At 42.9% G+C, this 24,001-nt stretch overlaps 1 protein-coding gene across 1 annotated transcript in view; it reads right to left on the bottom strand.

Annotated features, from left to right (window-relative positions):
- LOC126204055 (brain-specific homeobox protein homolog) overlaps nucleotides 1–24,001 on the bottom strand; it is a 183,687-nt gene that overhangs the window by 97,310 nt on the left and 62,376 nt on the right. The window contains exons 2-3 of the mRNA XM_049938478.1: nucleotides 17,187–17,316; nucleotides 648–853 (exon numbers count right to left, since the gene is read on the bottom strand). Coding sequence (XP_049794435.1) covers nucleotides 648–853; nucleotides 17,187–17,316 — 336 coding nt within the window. The remainder of the gene's footprint in view (nucleotides 1–647; nucleotides 854–17,186; nucleotides 17,317–24,001) is intronic.

The raw sequence follows: 24,001 nt of genomic DNA on the forward strand, positions 1-24,001 counted from the left end.
ACTTTCAATATGCGAATTAACAGCTATTGACGGGTTTGTTCCCGGTACGTGTTATCATGAAACTACTCTGGATGTGTCGGGTCAGTGGCGAATTCGCCCCCAAGCCCCCAGAATGGAAGGCTGGCACGCTACCACCGAGCGTGCGGGCCGCCTTGGATACATGGCGGTCTCCGGCAGGCAAAGCATTCGCGGTCATGCGTTGTCCAGAGCATCCGGCAACAGGGCAATCCCGCGGCCAATCGGAGCGCGTGGCGCCAAGTTTCAGTTGTTTAAAAATGGTGCGTTGTTGACCTACACAACATTAGTAATTCTGGTTCCTACTGGCATCAGCTATGCAGGGTTAAAATTTTTTCGTGACACAATTTTTCTACACCCTGTATAGGCGTTGCCGACCGTAGGGCCATCTTTCGCCTTTTTATGTATCTCCGTATTTAAATACACATGCCTATACCAGTTTCTTTGGCGCTTTAGTGTAATATCAACTAATAGGTGTGCGGATACTTTTGATCAGATAGTGTTGATAAAGCTTGCGTTATAAAGGAGTGGTACGAGTCTGATACTTGTGAAAAATATCGCTTTTGTTTTTGTAGCTAAGTGTTATTGCTACTCAAAGGTTGGAGGTTTTTCCCTGTAGCAGTGAGCGGTACCTGTGTCTCGGAGAGGTTGAGGGCGTTGGCCAGCTCGACGCGCTCTGGCGTGGAGAGGTACCGCTGCGCCTCGAACCGCTTCTCCAGGCCGGTCAGCTGCTGGTCCGAGAAGACGGTGCGCGCCTTGCGCCGCCGGCAGTGCTTGGCTGACAGCTCCACCGCCGCCGCCCCCGCACTGCCCGCCAGCAGCGGCCCGAACGGCATGCCTCCTGCACAGCCCGACACACGCCGCCCGTCACCAGCTGCTGTCTGCTCAAGACGTGCACGTACCAAGTGCAAGTAAACTTCTTTCTCCTGAGCACTCAATACAAGCTTGCCTCGCTTCCTATAAACAGTTAAGATTATTAAATTTTTCTCTCTCTTTAAGACGTCTGTTGCTACCTTTTTCAGTATCATTACGTATTTACTTTGATTTAATTTAATTTTATGTAATTTCTGTTTCTCTTCCCCCAAGGGTATTCTCTAGATTAGAATGAACCTTTCAGTCTGCAGAGGCAGAAGCAAAACTATGAGGCTAGGTCGTGAGTCATGTCTCGATAGCTCATATGCTGAGAGCATTCATTGCCTGTGGAAGCCAATAATCCAGTTTCGAGTTTCGGTGCGGCAAACAGTCTGAGCTGTCAGGATTTTTAAGGATTATTCTACACGCAAATGTTTAGTCTTCTGTAGATTCACAAAGCAATTCATGACAATGAACGTGTTGTCTGTGAGTGTGCGCATATGCGTGAGAGAGAGAGAGAGAGAGAGAGAGAGAGAGAGAGAGAAAGAAAGAAAGAGAGACGGGTGCTGGTAAGAGAAAAGTATTAAATTAAGAAAAAGATGGTGACTCAAAATAAAACACAAAGAGTGAAGGAAGACTTGAAAGTTAGGGAATGTTATAGGCTAAGAGAAGAGAGTGAAATTAGAGGAGGAAAGGGAGATCTAAAAGAGAACAGAGGTTGTGAAAAGGAGATGTAGAGAGAGAAAATCGAGAGGCGCTTAAAAGTTTTTGAGAGAGAAAGAGAAGGAAAGTGGGGAAGAAAGGAAAAGACAGCGATAGAGAGAGAGAAAGTGGAAGTTGGGAAAAGGGAGACACAGACCAGTAGAAAGAGTGAACCAGACACATGGAGCATGTCGGACAGAAAAACACCGTGAGAGAAGGCAAACAAGTGGGTGTGTTAAAGGGGAAAGAGGATGTTGATAAGCAGAAGAGAGAGGGAGGGGGAAGGGATAAAGGAGAAGTGAGACAGGGAGACAAGTGAAACTCGCGAGAGGACCTGGGACAGAGGGGGAGGTAGAGAGTGAGAGATGGCAGCGAGTGGGACAGAAAAGGGTTGTGGAACAAACGGGGTAGGGAGAATTTGAGTGAAAGACGGCAAAGAGGAAAGGAGGAAGAGCGCAAGATAACATGTCTGCTTGACGGGCAGAAGGAGGGACAGGGTCGTCACTTTACGAGGAAGTAAGTGAAAAAACTGATAGGAAGGGAGATACGCTATGAGCGATCGAAGCGTTATAACCATTTCAGCAAATATGTAGAATGAGAAATGTATCAAACTTAGACAAAGTACGCCTTAATCTCATAGCGTACAACTAGACAAATGCCAGTGGGACTTGAAAATTCGCGAACGAAATGACGGTGCCTCACCGAGCCAGATGGCGCGGTGACTCAGGCACTGGAGCTCTTCTCGAGGGAAGCTGTAAGTAGGCTGTTTATGTTTTCTTATTGGCAACGTTACGTAGCGCTCTGTATGAAAATCACTGGCTGTGCTGTGTGCAGTCCGTGGCCAGTTTGCATTGTTGTCTGTCATTGTAGTGTTGGGCAGCTGGATGTGAACAGCGCGTAGCATTGCGCAGTTGGAGGTGAGCCGCCAGCATTGGTGGATGTGGGGAGAGAGATGGCGGAGTTTGGAAATTTGTAAGACTGGATGTCATGAACTGTTATGTATATTATGATTTTTCAACACTATTAAGGTAAATACATTGTTTGTTCTCTATTAAAATCTTTCATTTCCTAACTGTACCTATCAGTAGTTAAGGCCTTCAGTAGTAAGAATCTTTTATTTGGCTGGCAGTAGTGGCGCTCGCTGTATTGCAGTAGTTCGAGTAACGAAGATTTTTTTGTGAGGTAAGTGATTTGTGAAAGGTATAGGTTAATGTTAGTCAGGGCCATTTTTTTGTAGGGATCTTTGAAAGTCAGATTGCGTTGCGCTAAAAAATATTGTGTGTTAGTTTAAGCACAGTCTTAATTAATTTATCTAAGGGGACGTTTCATATGTCGACCCTTAGCCGAGGATATCTCACTGGAATCTTCTGATTTTTTCTTGTAGTTTGTGTAATTAGTGTAGATTTTGTTTATTGCTAGCACGTAATTGTAGAGAGAATCTCCTTTGTAGTTGCAGTCTTTCATTGTTGTACATTAAAACAGTTGTGGCATGCATGTAGATTTGCACCAAGTATTTCGCAGCTGCAATTAACTAGATATTATTTTCAGTGCTATGTTAATGTGTTCTCTTATTTTTGCTCTTCAAATTGTGCTTTTCTGTGTTATCGTGTGAAATATTGTGACAATAATGGCGTGTGAAAAACGTAACACTAGGCTCCAAAGTAAACTGAGAAATAATAGTGACGACGAGCGTAGCTTACCAGCACCGCTGTGTAATGAATTAACAGACATTCAAAGTAGTTCAAATGGTTCAAATGGCTCTGAGCACTATGGGACTTAACATCTATGGTCATCAGTCCCCTAGAACTACTTAACCTAACTAACCTAAGGACATCACACAACACCCAGCCATCACGAGGCAGAGAAAATCCCTGATCCCGCCGGGAATCGAACCCGGGAACCCGGGCGTGGGAAGCGAGAACGCTACCGCACGACCACGAGATGCGGGCGTTCAAAGTAGTAATTTGGTAACTGTGCATAGGGAAATGGAGCGGGCGTCAAATAATGGTGTAGACAGTGAAACAGGTAGTGAACAGGGAAGCATTATCGATCGATCAGTCGGCAACAGCTCGCCTCAGGAATCGGGAATGACAGAACACAATATTGCAAATACTGTAGACTCAGGTTTTGGGTTCTCACCGTTTTCTCAAATGAGTCAAGACACATTTTGCGCTTGTCAAAATGTGAATGTTGCCGGTGCAAATTCACGGCCGAAAAGCACTGAGGAACATGTTTCAGACACCAGTGCATTGTTATTAAAGTTAATGCAACAAATGGGACAAAAGCTTCAGAAGTTAGACACAATGGAACAAAATCTTCAAAAGTTAGACACCTTGGAACAAAATCAGAGACAAACACACCAAAAGCTTCAAAAGTTAGACACAATGGAACAAAATCTTCGGAAGTTAGACACCACGCTTGAACAAACACTTGAAGATTTAACTACTGAGTTACATAATATTGAATCGAAATGTCAAAAAGTCTGTAATGACGTAAAAACACAAATTTGTGAGCATTTTCAACCTATTTTTTCGCGTCATGAAAATGCATTACAGAATCACGAAGCAACCATAAAAGAACTGCAAACTATTGTTCATGAAAATCACGAAACCTCGCAACCTAAAATTGACCCAGTTCCATCTACCGATTCGGTTACGCAACTTGCAAAAACTCAGGAAAACTTAAAGGACACAGTAGATACGATTTCAACACAAATGGACACTCTGAAACTTGGTTCAGAAAAACACACAGAGGAAATAATTTCACTAACGGATAAAGTAGCCGAACTTTCAGATCAGTTCACTAACTTATCTACAAAGGTAGATGATGATCTGAATGACACAAGACCTGTAGCCTTCACTGACACTGAAGAGTATGAACAAATTAGAAAATTCAAACAAAATCAAAATCAAATCAATACACAGTACAAAAGAGAAATCCGGGAAGTACAAGATCAGTTGGCACAAGTAATACAAGAATTACATATTTCAGAGGACACTCGCACTCCAGTACGGGAAGAGGGACATAGAAATACGGAACAACCACAAAATAATAACACAGGACACTTCGGAAATTATGAAAGAAATTGGCAAGGCGCATTGGATTTTGAGATGGAACCGCCGAAACGAAGTAACAATGAGCGATGTGCGACTCGCCGACACGATGATTTTGACTATAAGCTGTTCATTACTACACGTAAATTTAAAACATTTAAGAATTCTGGCAACGACATTCATCCACAAGCATGGCTTCATCAATTCTCTCATTGTTTTCCTCCCAACTGGTCATTGAAGCACAGGTAAGAATTTATGTGTGGCTACTTGGAGAATGAACCAGCTGTGAGAATGCGATCAGTCATTCACGATTGTCACACTGAAGGAGAATTTTATCATGCATTCCTCTCAGCGTATGGGTCTCAAGCTACACAAGACCGAGTAAAACATAGCATCATAATGATGAAACGTTTCGAACAATCTGAATTTTCCAGTCTTGTGAAATATTTTGAAGACATGTTGCACAAGAATCAATATCTTTCAAACCCATACAGCCCTTCAGAACTCATCCGCATTTGCTTAATGAAATTGCCTGAACATTTAAGAAATATTATTTTGGCAGGACGTTGCAAAGACGACATTGAAGCTTTTCAGGGACTGTTACAAGAACTGGAAATTGACACTGACAATCGCGGGACGCGAAAACAGGAGCACAACAATTACAGGTCACATCTGTCACAATTCCGCGATGACAGAAATAATACACGACAAGGCTATTCTTACAACGTAAATCGTGAACAAAACAGACACCACCCGTATGACAACCGTTGGCAGAATAATAGTTACAGAGAAAGATCGCATTTCCGTAGCAATGAATATGACAGAGACAATCACAGAAACAGACAATATGGCAACCAGAACTATTATTATCACGGGAGACAGAATAACGTCAGACGCAATGGTCCACCGTGCAGTGATAATTCAGGGAGAAATTCTCCACCACTTAAACGACAAGAAAGAAACTACAGGAACTACCGACATGACGACAGACGATATAATCATAACGACAGACCTGAATTTCATCAGAACTGGCGGGATTTAAACAGGGCTGGGCCCTCTGGGCAAGGTGGATTTGTAGAAGTTAGGTCTCCTAACCCCAATAACGTCGCACGCCAACAAAGAGATAGCAGACAATGACTCGCACTGCAGGCAGCCATGTGCGCTGGCTGGCTCAGAGCAAAATAACATAGACGATAACCTTGAGAAAAATTCCAGTATTCTTTACCGACGTATACCGCATGATAATTGCGTTCAAGTTGAAACTCTGCATACTAGGAAGAGTAAAGGTTTACACCACATTTCCCATGTAAAACCGTTGATTGAAAGATAATCTGCTTTTTAACTCAGTCTTTGCCATAAAATTTTTGACTCCACGCTACTAGTACTCTTTGTCACACTTAGAAACTGTTAACATGTAACTATGTTTTAAAATAAACTATCCAGTCTATAACCTAGGGAACATATTTAAATAGAAATTACGAATGCATTGTTATGGTGAACAGACGACACTGTGTTATTGTGTGTGTACATTCTTGCTTGTTAGTTGCACGATTACGTAACGACTATAAGACTTACATACTTAGAACATATACTGGTACTGCTAATGAGATTTCAATGCAACATTTTGGTTTACTTGAAAATACATTCTGGATGTAAAGTACTTTCAGTGAGATACCAGATGACACAGTGGTTAGTTTATGTGACAGCTACACGATTTTATCACGACGCTACTTATGAGTGATAATTTACAATGTTGCTTTTGCGGTGTTTCTGTTTTATGTCTGCATAGTTTTATGTATTATTCTGGAAAGTTAAACATGTTTTAGTAGTAACTTTTGTGGTATAGCTACAATGAGACAGCCTTTTTCGTAGCACAACAATATGTTACATTATAGTACTTTCTTGATCACGGTAAGGTACGTAGTAACTACGGTATCTATACGCAAAGCATTTCACTTTCGTTTATGATGAGGTAAGTACATTGACTTCAGCAGAACTTTACTTACAGAGGACGATAACTGCGACAGTTGCACAGAATTATCTTACAGCAAGACGCACATTTAGCGCTACAGGACACGCTTTTGAGTGATTAATTTTGTACTTAAACCATTTATTTTTCAAGATTTTTGAATTACAAAGAAAGTTTTCTGTGATACATTTCATTCTATTGCTGTAATCTGTAACACCTGAGGATATAATTACATTAATCCTCAGGGGGGTACACGCTTACTCTGTGTACTATGTGTTTGGCAAGCACAAGGAGCCCTAGCTAATATGGTATTTGCTTATACAACTTTACACATCGGTACCATATTTCTCTAACACACAAATTACACAGCTATCTGATCATTTAATTGACAGATAAACATTTTTTTTTACTACATCAGTGACACATGTGTACGCAATTACACAGTTGGTTAACTTCACGTTTATGAAATTGTATTTTGTATGTACTTTGTGAACTCTTCATATTTTTTCAGAATCATTGTGATACTATGAGAGCTTAGAATGATGTATTTGATATGGGTCATGATATTTAAAGTACGTTTGAGGTGGATGTCACTATTTTAATGAACAGAGAATTTTTTTAGGTTTTGAAATTATTGCAGAAAGCTACGACGTTTTTGAGATTTGACTGAGGTTTTATGATGTTATTATTATGACGACGATGTGTATTATGTTGTTGAGGTACGTTTATTATCAATGAGATGATGCTATATGAGGAATCTGATTATGCTATGTATTTATTATGATGAAATATTGAAGACGTGTTGATGAATATGTATATGTGTAATAAGGTAAGGAATAATGAGTAGTGGTTAGGGACTCTGACTTGTGAAAAAGGATGTTGGAAACCAAGAATCGTACTTTACGAGTTATGAAATGTGTGTAAATGCGTGAATGTATCACAATGCGGCGAAAAATTTTTGGACACTGTTATATTTATAGGATTTTGTTTCTACAGATTTGGAATGCAAATATTTCGACCTGTGAAATCTTATTTCTATCAAACTGTCACTGTAGTGGAAACTGATGTCGAAAATATTTCGGTAAGGAAGGTAGGTCACTGTAAGCACCCAGCCACGCGACAGTTGCCTGAAAAAAAAAAAGCCATTAGTGTGTGCCTTTCAGAGGCACAGGTGGAGAAAAAGGAGGACATTAACCTCGCTATTGACATTCCTTTGTAGAAAGCACCGCAAATACGACACGCTCATAACTTGGAAACATTCTTACATCTGCACACCTGATTAGGACAAGTGTCTATCTACGAGAATTGAGAGAATTTCTACTAACTTATGAAATGCCTCATGACTACTGAATGATTATTTTATGCTTTACTTTGTACATAGTTGCTTATTTCATTTGATATCTGGTTTCCAGCTGTCTTGCAGCATTGGTTTCATAAAATAAAATAAAATGCATTTGCTAATGTGAACACTTTCTGTCAACAGATCTATTAAATAATTACTTTATGATCCACATTCTTCGAAAAAGGAGCTCTTGGAATGGAAAGAACAATAAGAAGGGACTAATAACAGTAACTGCATATATAATTTTCTTTACAAGTACTTGGTAATTTTTTGTAGAATTAGTTTTTGTGGTGCACCACTTTAATTACATAGACATTAGGATGTAAATATACATTTCCCTTGTCTGCATTGTTGTCTTTAGTGTAATATTTTTTTCTGCTTGAGCTTTGTCATGTTTAGATATAAGTTATTGCATTTGCTGCTGCTGTTTGCCAGGCATAGTGCTACTAAATTTCACTTTGTATTACTCTGTTAAGCCAGTTTTACTACGAATTTATTTTTCTTGTTTGCTGCACATTGCCTTATATTAGTTGTAATATTGCATTTGCTTTGCTAATTTATGCTGCTTGCTTTGCCTTTTGTATTTTTTAACATTGCTGTTTGTGTTAATTGTTTTGTGCTGCTGCATTGCATCGTTCCTTAGTATATATATCTGAGCTCAGTAGATTCAAGTTAGCTTAAAATGGGGTAGGCTATATAAGAGAACGAGTTGTGATGAATTGGAAGAAATGCATAGAGAAGCTATAAGAATATGGTTTGGCCAAAAAATTATTTTGAAAGAGGATATGAACAAAAAAGTAGGGTTTAGAGACAACAAGTTTAGGTAGGATTTTCTTGGAAATAAATGATGTAAGGTAATGGAAAATAAATAATGAGGTAAGAAATATGTGAACATATAAATACAGAAAGCATGCTTGGATAGGATGTTTTGGTGAAAACAAATGTTGAAATAAGACGAAAGATCTATGGAATGAAGTTTTGGGTTGGACTGCAGTACCAAATGTTACACTGAAAACGAACCCTGTCCTTTCCATTGTGTTATCCCCCTATGTGTTTGTGTACTCTTGTATATTTGCGTTTTTCCTGTCTTTATGTGTTTAGCTAATAAGAGTTATGTTGTAGAATTTTTCTAATAATATGTTATTTACTTTGTAAAGATGTTTAGACATTATTTATTCTGTTCTGTTTTAATGCTCATGTGTGAAGCTGATGTTTCAAAAGTTATTCTGATATTTTATGTATTTACTTATTTCATAATTCCTGTAACACTGATGTATATTTTATTTCGATTATTTTGTAAAGCCTGTACTAAAAATGTTATCTGTATTTTTATGTTCTTTAATGATGTATTTTGTACCTTTGTAATTGTATTCTTATGTTATAAAATTGTAATTGACACCAGTTCATCAAATTAAGTAACTTGTAAGTTACATTTCACTGCACACGTTTCTGTTGGTCATAGTATATGGACAATATGTGAGAAGTAGGGACTGTTAGTGTTTACACATGTGTTAATAATTCAGCAAGGGACTCATTAACAGCATTGCTGGTTTTAAGGTCAATTCCAAAAACTTTGTGAGTGCACAAGTGGTGGTTATGGACTTGCTATATTATCTGCAAGACTCTTCAATGGTGATTGTGCACCTGCACAGTCACAAAAGATGGCTGCTGGCCATTTCTACAAAGACTGTAGTGGGCCTGCACCTCTGGTGGCCCACCAATACCACAATCTCTACCAGGACTACAGTGGGTCTGCACCTCTGGTGGCCCATCAATACCGTAATCTCTACCAGGACTACAGTGGGTCCACTCTGTGATGACCTGCCTACCAATATTCTTCACAGCTTCGAGAGACTCTGCTGTGGGTTTGCTCTGTTGTGGACCATTACCTGTCTGCAGGTCTAGAGTCAGAACTGTCTTTCCGTTGGAAGGACAACACTACTTCTTCAAGACTGCATGTAAATCCACTACTTCCGTGTGCATTTTCTTTTACTGCTCAGACTTTGAGAAAAACACTGCAATTTCACTGTAATGAACGATCAGGACTGTCTTTATGGACTGTGAGAAAATTTTAGCTTTTGACCAACATTTTATCAATAAGTGTGTGCATTTGATTTCTTTGTTATTGTAATTATGAAAAATTTTTTCAAATCTGTATTGGCCAGTGTCCAAAACCATTTGTAAAATTTTTTGTGGGGAGCATGGGGGCTATGTAAGTAGGCTGTTTATGTTTTCTTATTGGCAACGTTACGTAGCGCTATGTATGAAAATCACTGGCTGTGCTGTGTGCAGTCCGTGGCCAGTTTGCATTGTTGTCTGCCATTGTAATGTTGGGCAGCTGGATGTGAACAGCGCGTAGCGTTGCGCAGTTGGAGGTGAGCCGCCAGCAGTGGTGGATGTGGGGAGAGAGATGGCGGAGTTTGGAAATTTGTAAGACTGGATGTCATGAACTGTTATGTATATTATGATTTTTCAACACTATTAAGGTAAATACATTGTTTGTTCTCTATTAAAATCTTTCATTTGCTAACTATGCCTATCAGTAGTTAGTGCCTTCTGTAGTTAGAATCTTTTATTTAGCTGGAAGTAGTGGCGCTCGCTGTATTGCAGTAGTTCGAGTAACCAAGATTTTTTGTGAGGTAAGTGATTTGTGAAAGGTATAGGTTAATGTTAGTCAGGGCCATTTTTTTGTAGGGATCTTTGAAAGTCAGATTGCGTTGCGCTAAAAAATATTGCGTGTCAGTTTAAGCACAGTCATGTATAATTGTTCTAAGGGGACGTTTCAAAGCTAACTGTAAGATGAAACCCCACTTTAGCAAATGTTGTGTCGGCAGACTTGCCAACACTACGCACACTAATTGAAAGAGGCGGCCAAGATGCACGCGCTAACTCACGAAGGATGGAGTGAGGTCTGAAACAGGAGACTTAATGAATGCTATAAAGAAAAGTACATATCTTCTGGACTACTTAACTTTTAATCCTTCCTTTGTATACATCGTTCTTGATGAGACATCTGGAGATTGTGGCGATACAAGTGCGACTCTTTAGATACAAGCTATCTAAGGCTAATGGCGCCTTGCTAGGTCGTAGACATGAACTTAGCTGAAGGCTGTTCTACTGTCTCTCGGCAAATGAGAGCAAAGGCTTCGTCCGTATAGTCGCTAGCAACGTCGTCGTACAACTGGGGCGAGTTCTCGTACGTCTCTCGAGACCTGCCGTATGGTGGCGCTCGGTCTGCGATCACACAGTGGCGACACGCGGGTCCGACATGTACTAATGGACCGCGGCCGATTTAAGCTACCACCTAGCAAGTGTGGTGTCTGGCAGTGACACCACAGCAAACACATTTATATTTTCCGTGGTCTCCGTAGTTCGGTTAAAGCAAATTTCGTGATGATTTGTTTGGGAAGGAATCGGTCTATTTCCTTCCTCATCCTAGTCTCTTGCGAACTCATGGGCCGTTTCTAATGACATTGTCATCCACTGAACGTTAAATTAGTATCTTTTTTCATCTTTACTGGTTTTTGATAAAGAACTCAAAGGCCTGGTGGAAACGTCTCCACTTTGTCCTATTTTCCAGCACTGTGTCGATACGGATAAGTGATGAAATACCAGCATACCCCCAGAGGACCGAAAAGATTGATAGTCAGGAAGAGTGCAGCATTCGTGGAATGGTAATTTCCACTAAATGTAACACAGAGAAACGGCTCACCACCGAATGAAATCGTGGTTAGCCAGTGAAATGCTGCACAAAGTGTTGCCAGAACATCCAAAAGGAAGTCAGGGATAAATCGAATGAACTAGTGTCCCATTCCATTAAGTCGTTAGAGTGTACTGCAGGACTGAGTGCTCATGAATTCGGTGGTTACGGAGTGTGTTGGATAGTTTGGCCGGAATTCTTTAAGGGTTCCCAGATGTGAATTGCATGATACCTCGTGCAACGAAAGATGGCTACGTTTTGTGTCTGTGGTCCTCTGTAGCTGACGCTGAATAAGTGCACATCGTTCATGAAATGGCGAAAAACCGGCTCCTCAACAAATGGATTTGTTTCTATCGTCTCCCGTTCAGCTGGAATGTTTGATGCGTCAGGTAACTCATTGTCGGTGATGTATCCATGTGCGGCTTACGTGATACAGAGAACATCAGCGTTAGTATGTTCAATTTGTATTGACTTGATATATTCAGGCTACCTGTATCAGGCTTTATTTATATTCATCGTCTGTGCTCTTACTGAGCTATTCTTCTGTGAAATTGGTAGCTGATTATTTCCAGACGTATCAGCAAATGGGAAATCTACACTACTAATTAGAAAACTCTATAATTCGGGGTAACGAACATACTGATTACTACCAGTTTACTAGAGGTTCATTTTACTCATATATATTTCGAAATCGGAGTATTAACTGCCAGACACATCTACAGCATCTACATCCACATCTACATGGATACTCTGCAAATCACACATAACTGCCTGTCAGAGGGTTCATCGAACCATCTTCACAATAATTTTCTATTATACCACACTCGAATAGCGCGCGGGAAAATCGAATACCTATATCTGTCCGTGCGGGCTCTGATTTCCCTTATTTAATTATGACGACCGTTTCTCCCTATGTAGGGCGACATAAACAAAATATTTTCGCATTCGTAGGAGAAAGTTAGTTATTGAAATTTCGGGAGAATATTCATCCGCAACGAAAAATGTCTTTGTTTTAATGATGCCCAGCCCAAATCCTGTATTATTCCCGTGACACTCTCTCCCTATTTCTCAATAATACAAAACGTATTCAGTGTCGCTAGGACAACCCGGTGTTTACTAATTCTTGTATCCGTGTTGATGTTCGTTATTAGCTCAGGACTGTTTGTTGCTAAGAGGTGAAGTGTGTTTTCACAACCGTTTACTGTTCGAGTGGGCTCATGAACTTATTAGTCGAAATAATTTTCAGAGAATGCGTTTAGCAAAATTTCGGATGATGTTTTATGCGTACCTCCGGATTTAAACATATATTTTTTTCCCAACATTTCTAGGGTAAAATGAAGACACCACCAACTATAATTTTATGTGTCAGGTACGTGTTTGAAATTAGAATCAAGTTTTCTTTGAACCTTTCAGCAGTTGTATAATCTGAGTTGAGAGGTTGAAAGGGTCCTGTAGCCACCTTTCATTGCCAACTCTCGTAGTGGTCAAGTCGGCAAAGAGGTTTCCGCTACTTGTGAGAAATCCACCTGCGTTAGGTTGGTGGCGGAAATGGCATCTTGGGGTTTTCCGGTCCACGCGGAGCGTGGAAGAGGCTGGAGAAGCGGGAGGCAGTCTGCCGCCGGTACGGGAAGCGTACACAGCTGTGCTCCAGTCGAAGAAGGGTGAGTTGGACTGACCGCGTGGCGCGTTGTCACATAGAGAGGGGAGCTTTTAGCTTTTGGTCTCGAATTTCGTCTTATAAAGATTTATTTGCTGGGTTGCAGCAGGGAATGCAAGGCTTTTGTAGACTTTCAGTTTGATTCCCAATGTAGTCTTGACTTTGATCCGTGAGAGGAACGCAGCACAAAGGAGTTGCATATGTTGAAGTGCCCTCGGTTCAGTGTGAATGTTCATGTGCCTACAACTGTGTGTGTATGCTTCTAATCTTTTCCGGATCTTGGTAATTTTTGAGTATTTGTGAATTTTCTTTGTCTCATGTGACTAAAATTTGGCCAAAAGGAGTTGCATGTGTTGAAGTGCCCTCGGTTCAGTGTGAATGTTTATGTGCCTACAACTGTGTGTGTATGCTTCTAATCTTTTCCGGATCTTGGTAATTTTTGAGTATTTGTGAATTTTCTTTGTCTCATGTGACTAAAATTTGGCCACGGTCCATAGAAATTGTCTCCGCGGACCGAGTGGACACGCGAGTCTGTTATGAAACGTGTCGTATTTCACAAGCAATTGTATATAGTTAGCATGCAACAGCAGGCTATAGATGCACTACATCAATGTTTTAAGGAATAAATAATTTTGCCTTCAATCTTATCTAGTGTACCGATGTTACGTCGCCGTTACCTTCGCCATTTACCTTGTAGTTTTCCTTGTTGGCCCATCTATAGCGTTTCCATGTGCACAGGTGTAGTGATTAGTGTCCCTTTTTTTATCTGAAACAAATGCTCTGGAATAGATCGTGTTTTCACGAATCTTGCTGCAGGCTGCACTTACGCATGGTGTTCACGCCCTCTTTACTTTACTCAATATTTGATTCACGGGAAGAATGCCTGGATCATATTAATAATTACATCCCATTCTTTATCAATGACTTTACAATGAATGTTCTTTTGTGAGTTTTTCTTATTAATAAATTAAGTAATTTTCCGACTCAGTGCTACCTCTTCTTTGTCGTGTGGCTAGAGTTGGTGGCGACCCTATCTTTTACATTGATTTCAGTGTCAAATAGAATTTTCTTATTCAAAGTGCGCGTGGCTCTTCTAGCTATCAGGATACATTCAAAGGGCGCTTCATGCTTCTTACACATAGCGTCCTTTTATTCACGCTACTTACAAGGTCAGTAAAAGGATGCAATTATTATTCTATTCCGGCTGCCAAGAATGTCATCTACTCATATTAACTCACAGGAACTATATGAATCAATTTTGCTACAAGATAAACTACTTCTAACAGCGACAAACATGGCACCGCCAACTGTATTTAGCCTATCTTTTCTGAATACCGTTAGGGCCTTCGCAAAAGTTTCGGCCTCAGCTTAATAATTAAGCAAACTTCAGCACATAGGCTCCCCAGCTATGAGTGCTACTAGTGTTACCGGGTTTGTTTTTCATTTTTTATTGGTAAGGTTACATAATGAACCAATCAGACTACGTTTGACACATGTGGATTTATTTATCGATGTATCAGTGAAAATCCTCATGGGTTGAGAAGTTCCGCATTACGCAAGACACCTTTTTCTGTTTTGCTTCACCTATACATGTTTCAGCACTTTTGTGCTATCATCAGTGGGTTCAATTTTTATTTTTAACTTACATGATGTTATTGTCCACGGACACAACAAGAAGAACTGCACCACAAGACGAATATCCTCATGAAATTCGAGAACATGAATGTGGCTCTCCTTAGGTGAATCTCTGGCTAACTGTAACCCCCACTGTGGATGCGGACGTGTACTTAACGATGTTGCAAGAATATCTCATTGACGTAATTCCGCTACATCTGACACTTGAGTTTCTTCCACCAAGATGGCATATCAACGCATTAATCCACGCACCAATCGTACAGATCTTGACCGAACATTCTCCACAAGATTCTTCGGTCTTGGTTAACCATTTTGCTGGCCTCCACAACTACCGGGCGTGATTTTTGGTTATAGGACTATGTATACAAAAGGAAAGTTAAATCAGTGATTTGAATGATGGAATACGAGAAAAGCTATTATCCATTACCCAAGAAATTTGTCTACAGGGCTTTGCACGCTACGGTAGATAATTGGTTTCTACATGATATACATGAAGGAAAACAAGTTGAGACCACTTTGTCACTTACAAATTTTGGTAACTTTCATTTAAATACACATTTCATGACGAGAGACATATCTATCATTTCAATGGTAAGAGAATTTCGAATCATTCTGTATATCTAGAATCTTTCAGTTACTTTTCAGGTACTGTGTTCCATAAATTCTGGCAAGAAGAACACTCAGGAGCGAAAATTAAGAAAAAAATAAAATACACTACCGGCCATTAAAATTGCTATACCAAGAAGAAATGCAGATGATAAACGGGTATTCATTGGACAAATATATTATACTAGAACTGTCATGTGATTATATTTTCACGCAATTTGGGTGCATAGATCCTGAGAACTCAGTACCCAGAACAACCACCTCTGACCGTAATAACGGCCTTGATACGCCTGGACATTGAGTCAAACACAGCTTGGATGGCGTGTACACGTACAGCTGCCCATGCAGCTTCAACACGATACCACAGTTCATCAAGAGTAGTGACTGGCGTATTGTGTCGAGCCAGTTGCCCCGCCACCATTGACCAAACGTTTTCAGTTGGTGAAAGATCTGGCGATTGTGCTGGCCAGGGCAGCAGTCGAACATTTTCTGAGAAAGGCCCGTACAGGACCTGCAACATGCGGTCGTGCATTATGCTGCTGAAATGTAGGATTTCGCAGGGATCAAATGAAGAGTAGAGCCACGGGTCGTAACACATCTGAAATGTAACGTCCACTGTTCAAAGTGCCGTCAATGCGAACAAGAGGTGACCGAGACGTGTAACCAATGGCACCCCGTACCATCACGCCGGGTGATACGCCAGTATGGCGATGACGAATACAGGCTTCCAATGTGGGTTCACCGCGATGTCGCCAAACACGGATGCGACCATCATGATGCTGTAAACAGAACCTGGATTGATCCGAAAAAAGGACGTTTCGCCATTCATGCACCCAGGTTCGTCGTTGAGTACACCATCACAGGCGCTCCTGTCTGTGATGCAGCGTCAAGGGTAACCGCAACCATGGTCTCTGAGCTGATAGTCCATGCTGCTGCAAACGTCGTCGAACTGTTCGTGCAGATGGTTGTTGTCTTGCAAACGTCCCCATCTGTTCTGATCGAGACGTGGCTGCACGATCCGTTACAGCCATGCGGATAAGATGCCTGTCATCTCGACTGCTAGTGATACGAGGTCGTTGGGATCCAGCACGGCGTTCCGTATTATACTCCTGAACCCACCGATTCCATGTTCTGGAAACAGTCATTCGATCTCAACCAGCGCGAGCATCAATGTCGCGATATGATAAACCACAATCGCGATTGTCTACAATCCGACCATTATCAAAGTCGGAAACGTGATGGTACGCATTTCTCCTCCTTACACGAGGCATCACAAAAGCATTTCACCAGGCAACGCCGGTCAACTGCTGTTTGTGTATGAGAAATCGGTTGGAAATTTTCCTCATGTCAGCACGTTGTAGGTGTCGCCACCGGCCCTAACCTTGTGTGAATGGTTAAATTTCGCGTCTGTAGCACGTCATCTTCGTGGTGTAGCAATTTTAATGGCCAGTAGTGTATATTGGGGCTATAACGTAAAACCTTGTCATTTCGTTCGTGACATTTCTGACGTGAGTGAAATCCCCTGGAACATGGAACTATTGATGATAGAGCGACTGGATCTCGTCAACACAGTTAAAAAGCTGCCTAACAGATATGTAATGTGCAGTGCAAATAATGCATTAGTGGCTGTGTGGATGTTGCGAGCAGCGGCTTACCTGGGGTGAGGAAGAAGGGCTCGGCCTTGTGCAGGTACGGGTGTGGGTGCAGGTAGGCGGCCGGCAGCAGAGGGTAGCCGGGATCCATCACGCCCGCGCCGCGGCTCAGCGTCGGGCCCATGCTGCCCACCTGCGGCACCAAAACACCCAGCTTCACCGGGGCCCAGTCTCCCCACCTACAACACCACACCAGTCAGCTCCAGCTGGCCTAAGGCTGGCCCTGGACTACCAGTCTGCTACAGCAAACCATTCAGTTTCATCAGGCATAATACTGGGCGCACACTTCCAACGCGCAACACCAAATCACACGGCTCCAGTTGGCATCGTAGTTGGCCCATTTCATCAACCTGCATCACGACACCACTCAGCTCCAACTGACGTAATGTTGGGCTCCTAATGCCAACCCGCGACACCAAACCACTCAGGTTCGTCAGCCGCTGCAACACCAGACCACTCACCTCCATACAGCATAGCAAGCTGCCCATGTCAACAGTCTGCAACACCACGAAATTCACCTGTAAATGGAAAGCTGAAAATACGAACTACAAGATTTGTCAGGCATAATGTTGGAGCCATATTACCAATCTGTAATACAAAACCACGCAGCACTATCTGGTATAGCAATGGAACTCCTTACAGGCGTAACAGTTAAGTCGTATTATGAACTGCAACATCAAACCACACAACTTCATCTAGTGTAGAAACGAGCACGTAACGGCAATCTGCAGCACCAAAACACCTCGACTCCAATCGTCTTAGCATAATACGTTCCTTCTCGTCCCGCCCATTGAGCTTCTGCAGCGTCTTGCGATGTCCGACTAGCGGCCATGGCCAGAGCCCATGCACTCTACATCTACATCTACATGGTTACTCTGCAATTCACATTTAAATGCCTGGCAGAGGGTTCATCGAACCATTTTCATACCACTTCTCTTCAAAAAATGGTTCAAATGGCTCTGGGCACTATGGGACTTAACATCTGAGGTTATCAGTCCCCTAGAACTAAGAACTACTTAAGCCTAACTAACCTAAGGACATCACACACATCCATGCCCGAGGCAGGATTCGAACCTGCGACGGTAGCGGTCGCGCGGTTCCAGATTGTATCGCCTAGAACCGCTCGGCCATTTGGCCGGCACCACTTCTCTACCACTCCACTCTCGAATGGCGCGTGGGAAAAAGGAACACCTAAATCTTTCCGTTCTAGCTCTGATTTCTCTTATTTCATTATGATGATCATTTCTCCCTGCGTAGGTGGGCCTCAACAAAATATTTTCGCATTCGGAAGAGAAAGTTGCTGGTTGAAATTTCGTAAACAGATCTCGCCGCAAAGAAAACCGCCTTTGTTCGTGTATCATATCAGTGACACTCTCACCCCTCTTGCGCGATAATACGAAGCGAGCTGCCCTTCTTTGCACTTTTTCGATGTCCTCCGTCAATCCTACCTGGTAAGGATCCCACACCGCGCAGCAATAGTCCAGCAAAGGCCGGACAAGTGTAATGTAGGCTGTCTCTTTAGTCGGTTTGTCGCATCTTCTAAGTGTTCTGCCAACAAAGCGCAGTCTTTGTTTCGCCTTCCCCACAATATTATCTACGTGGTCTTTCCAATTTAACTTACTTGTAACTGTAATTCGTAGGTATTTAGTCGAATTGACGGCCCTTAGATTTGGGCGATTTATCGTATAACTAAAGTTTATCGTATTTTGTTTTAGTACCTATGTGATGGCCTTGCACTTTTCTTTGTATAGTGCTCTTCGTATCCTGCGTTGTGCGAGACAAAACACGTGATGTATTGCTCTGGAAGCTTTCTCCGAAACATTTGTCGGTGGACCTGTCTAATTTCTGTGTACTGCTAAAAATATACTATCAAGCTAAACAAGAATAGCCAGTCTCACTTTGGGTAACGAAGCAGGGCTACAATACTCAATTCTTCCATTCCACTAATCAATGCCCTGTAGTTATCCGACAACTTTCAAAAAACTCCAAAATCCAACTACTGGATAGAACAACGAACACTTTACTCAGAAAGTTCACGATCAATAACAATATCCTACGATCGCCTCTGTAAACAACAGGGTCACAGTTGAGCGACAAACAGGAGAAGACGGTACACAACAATTCCACACTTTAAATTTCCATTGGAGCAAATCTCATTTTATTATCTTCCAATAAGCGCTGCTAGATCTGATTCGTTCATTAGAAAACACACCTGCAAATAGTTTTTTGCTCCACGTTCTGCTAGCTGGCCGCTTATTACAGAGTCTCTATGCGCTCACTAAACAGCAGCTACCAACTGCCTTGAAAACGGGCATTTGACTAAGCCGGTTCACATCCCTGCGGACGGGATCGGCCTTCCGAAGTCTTTCTGAACTTTCCTCACAGAGGGAACAGATTTATTGATCACTGACTACTAACTTCCAAAACACGCACTGCCGCACTACCTCCGCGCCAGAGCGCTCAAAACGTGTCACCTGCACTCCACAAAAGCTGTTGGTTGACTGCTCGATTTCGCCCACTCCCTATCTCTTCACGACATCATTTTAACATGCAAGTGTTTGCGCCAATGAGCCTCAAGCGCAGAATGTAGCATAACGGGTGTGACATGAAGATACGTATGAGGTAGGCGCCCGTTTGTACATAGTCTGAAGGTTGTATCAGCGCTGTCATGGACGCTATAAAAATACATGGAAGTCACATGTTGTGTGGTGACTATTTTCTTTAATTACTTGTTTCCTTTTATACATTATCATCAGATTAACCAAAGTTTGGCTGAACACGTCATACGTAGGTATGCAGGCATCTACACTCATGTTCATAAGTTAAGGATAATTACAGAATGTGGTGCCACACAACGTGGCACTACACAAAACTGGTGCTAATAGCATAGGCACATTGGGAACACATACGACACAGATCTGTAAGTCCACGGTATTGGTCATAAGTTGAGAAAACCGTAGCGAAACACATGTGCTAAAAAACGCCACTGTTCCCTACACATGTACCCCGACATCAATATGGGATATGATCACCAAGCACACGTACACAGGCTGCACAACGGGTTGGCATACTCTGGATCAGGTAGTCGAGCAGCTGCTGGGGTTTAGCCTCCCACTCTTGCACCAGTGCCTGTCGGAGCTCCTGAAGTGTCGTAGGGATTTGAAGACGTGTATCGATACGTCGACCGAGAGCATCCCAGACGTGCTCGATGGGGTTTAGGTCTGGAGAACAGGCAGGCCACTCCATTCGCCTGGTATCTTCTGTTTCAAGGTACTCCTCCATGATGGCAGCTCGGTGGTGCCGTGCGTTATCATCCATCGGGAGGAAGGTGGGACCCATTGCACCCCTGAAAAGGCGGACATACTTGTGCAAATGACGTCCCGATACACCTGACCTGTTACAGTTCCTCTGTCAAAGACATGCAGGGGTGTACATGCACCAATCATAATCCCACCCCGCACCATCAAACCACGTCCTCCATACAGGTCCCTTTCAATGACATTAAGGGGTCGGTATCTGGTTCCTGGTTCACGCCAGATGAAAACCCGGCGAGAATCACTGTTCAAACTATACCTGGACTCGTCCGTGAACATAACGTGGGACCACTGTTCCAATGACCATGTACTGTGTTCTTGACATCAGACTTTACGGGCTCTCCTGTGACCAGGGTTCAATACAATCCACCTTGCAGATCTCTGGGCGAATAAACCATGGCTGTTCAGTCGTCTGTAGACTGTGTGTCTGGAGACAACTGTTCCAGTGGCTGCGGTAAGGCCTCGAGCAAGGCTGCCTGCGGTACTCCGTGGCCGTCTGCGGGCACTGATGGTGAGATATCGGTGTTCTTGTAGTGTTGTACACTGTGGACGTCCCGTACTGTAGCGCCTGGACACGTTTCCTATCGTTGCGATAATCTTGAGATCACACTTTGTGGCACACGGAGGGCCCGTGCTACGACCTGCTGTGTTTGACGAGCCTCCAGTCGCCCTAGTATTCTATCCCTCATAACGTCATCAATATGTGTTCTTTGAGCCATTTTCAACACACAGTCACCATTAGCACGTCTGAAAACGTCTGCACACTTACTCGCTGCACCGTACTCTGACATGCACCAACACACCTCTGCAGGTGTGGACTGCTGCAAAGGCCACCGTGTGACGACCACAGGTGAAATGCACCGCATGGACATACCTCGAGGCGATTTAAACCCGTAAACCGCCCACCAGAGCGTTATTTCACCATGTATCAGCATTACCCTTAAATTATGAGCGTGAGTGTATGTTATCCATACGACAATGCGTAATACACGTCAAATCTGGTGTGAGGCGAAAAAGTAGTTTATCAAGTTACGTACCACGGAGAAATGTGCTGTAAAATGTCTCCGATGTCATCAAAAGTTTCTGGAAAGGCCGTATTGTGGTACTAAAGCACATGCAAAATTTTTGTGCACGTGAAATCCTGTCACAGGTATAAAATTAGTTTTGTGTTATTTCAATTTCACATTAGTAAACTATGAAAATTTTACTGACCGTTAACATTTTTTTCATATGCGTCACATACTCTTCTGTGGCAGGGGAAAGAAGGGAACAAGCGGAGAAGTGCTCCTATCGGAGTACAAAAATGGTTCAAATGGCTCTGAGCACTATGGGACTTAACAGCTGTGGTCATCAGTCCCCTAGAACTTAGAACTACTTAAACCTAACTAACCTAAGGACATCACACACATCCATGCCCGAGGCAGGATCCGAACCTGCGATTGTAGCGGTCACGCGGTTCCAGACTGATGCGCCTAGAACCGCACGGCCACACCGGCCGGCTTATCGGAGTACAAAAAAGGCTAATATGCTCCTTTTTAAAAGACTCTGAGTGTCAAGCTGAGGTACCAGCTGCATCAGTAGCTTTAAAAATGTCCCCAGAAATTGTGTCATGTGAACATATTCGTGCTTTTTTTATGTTTAGAGAGAAGGAGAAGTGGCAGTGGGAAAGAGACAGAAAGTAATAAACACTGGAAGTTAGCAGAGATTTGTTGAAGTACAGAAATAGCGAAGGAGATAATCGCAGAGTGAGAGAAAGGGGGCAGCGGAACATAGTTGACAGTGACAGAACAGCGCTAGGAAAAAAATGAAGCAGACAATGCCAGTGGGAGAGGAATAAAGAGAAAGCGGAAATGGGTGGGAGCCAGTGATAGCGAGGTACAGAGTCTATGACAATGACAGCGAGGAAGAGAGAGATAGTGACAGTGAGAAGAGACAGAAGTTGATGGAATGAATGAATGAGACAGTAATAGAAAGAGATAGCAAGAGGGAGACACTGATAGTATTAGGACATAATGAAGGAGGCAGTGGCTGCGAGACAGGGGATAGCAACAATTAGCGAGACAAAGAGATTATGATTATGATAATGAAATGGGCTGAATGAGTGAGTGAGATGGGAAAATGGGAGTGGATGGGTATGAGCGACTTACAGCGTTGAATTAGCGGATGTGAGGGAGTGACAGTTGGGGAAGCTTGTAGGGGTGAGAGGTGAGTTGGATGTTAAAAAGAGCGCGAGTATGTTCGAAAGGCAAAAATTTTAGGGAAAAATTTTAAAGGTGCTGAGGAAGGTAGAATGAGGCAGTTGGTACCCCATTTCTCCGACAGACTTTTAAAAAGGATTTTATTCGCGTTTTTTGTGCTCTGATAGGGGCGTTTTTCCGCTGGTAAAACATTTCTCCGACCTGTTCTGCAATGCTGTTCATCGTTCTACGACTAATACCGAGCGTGTTAATACACTCATGCTCATAAATTAAAGATAATGCTGATATATGGTGAAACATCGCTCTGGTGGGCGGTTTGCAGGTGTGAATCACCTCGGGGTATTACCATGCGGTGCATTTGACCTGCGGTCGTCGCACGGTGGCGCTGGAAACAGTCCACATACGCAGAGGTGTGTTAGTGCGTGTCAGAATACGGTGTAGCGAGTAAGTGTGCAGACGTTTTTAGACGTGCTAATGGTGACTGTGTGTTGAAAATGGCTCAAAGAACACATATGGATGACGTTATGAGGGGTAGAATACTAATGCGACTGGAGGCAGGTCAAACACAGCTGGTCGTAGCACGGGCCCTCCGTGTGCCACAAAGTGTGATCTCAAGATTACGGCAACGATTCCAGCAGACAGGAAACGTGTCCTGGCGCTACAGTACGGGACGTCCACGGTGTACAACACCACAAGAAGACCGATATCTCACCATCAGTGCCTGCAGACGGCCACGGAGTACTGCAGGTAGCCTTGCTCGGGACCTTACCGCAGGCATTTGAACAGTTGTCTCCAGACACACAGTCTACAGACGACTGCACAGACATGGTTTATTCGCCCAGAGACCTGCAAGGCGCATTCCACTGACCCCTGGTCACAGGAGAGCCGTAAAGCCTGACGTCAAGAACACAGTACATGGTCATTGGAACAGTGGTCCCACGTTATGTTCAGGGACGAGTCGAGGTATAGTCTGAACAGTGATTCTCGCCGGGTTTTCATCTGGTGTGAACCAGGAACCAGATACCGACCCCTTAATGTCACTGAAAGGGACCTGTATGCAGGTCGTGGTTTGATGGTGTGGGGTGGGATTATGATTGGTGCACGTACACCCCTGCATGCCTTTGACAGAGGAACTGTAATAGGTCAGGTGTATCGGGACGTCATTTTGCACAAGTATGTCCGCCTTTTCAGGGGTGCAGTGGATTCCACCTTCCTCCCGATGGATGATAACGCACGGCCCCACCGAGCTGCCATCATGGAGGAGTGCCTTGAAACAAGATATCGGGCGAATGGACTGGCCTACTTG

Source organism: Schistocerca nitens, chromosome 9, assembly GCF_023898315.1.
Source record: "Schistocerca nitens isolate TAMUIC-IGC-003100 chromosome 9, iqSchNite1.1, whole genome shotgun sequence".
Lineage (NCBI taxonomy): Eukaryota > Metazoa > Arthropoda > Insecta > Orthoptera > Acrididae > Schistocerca > Schistocerca nitens.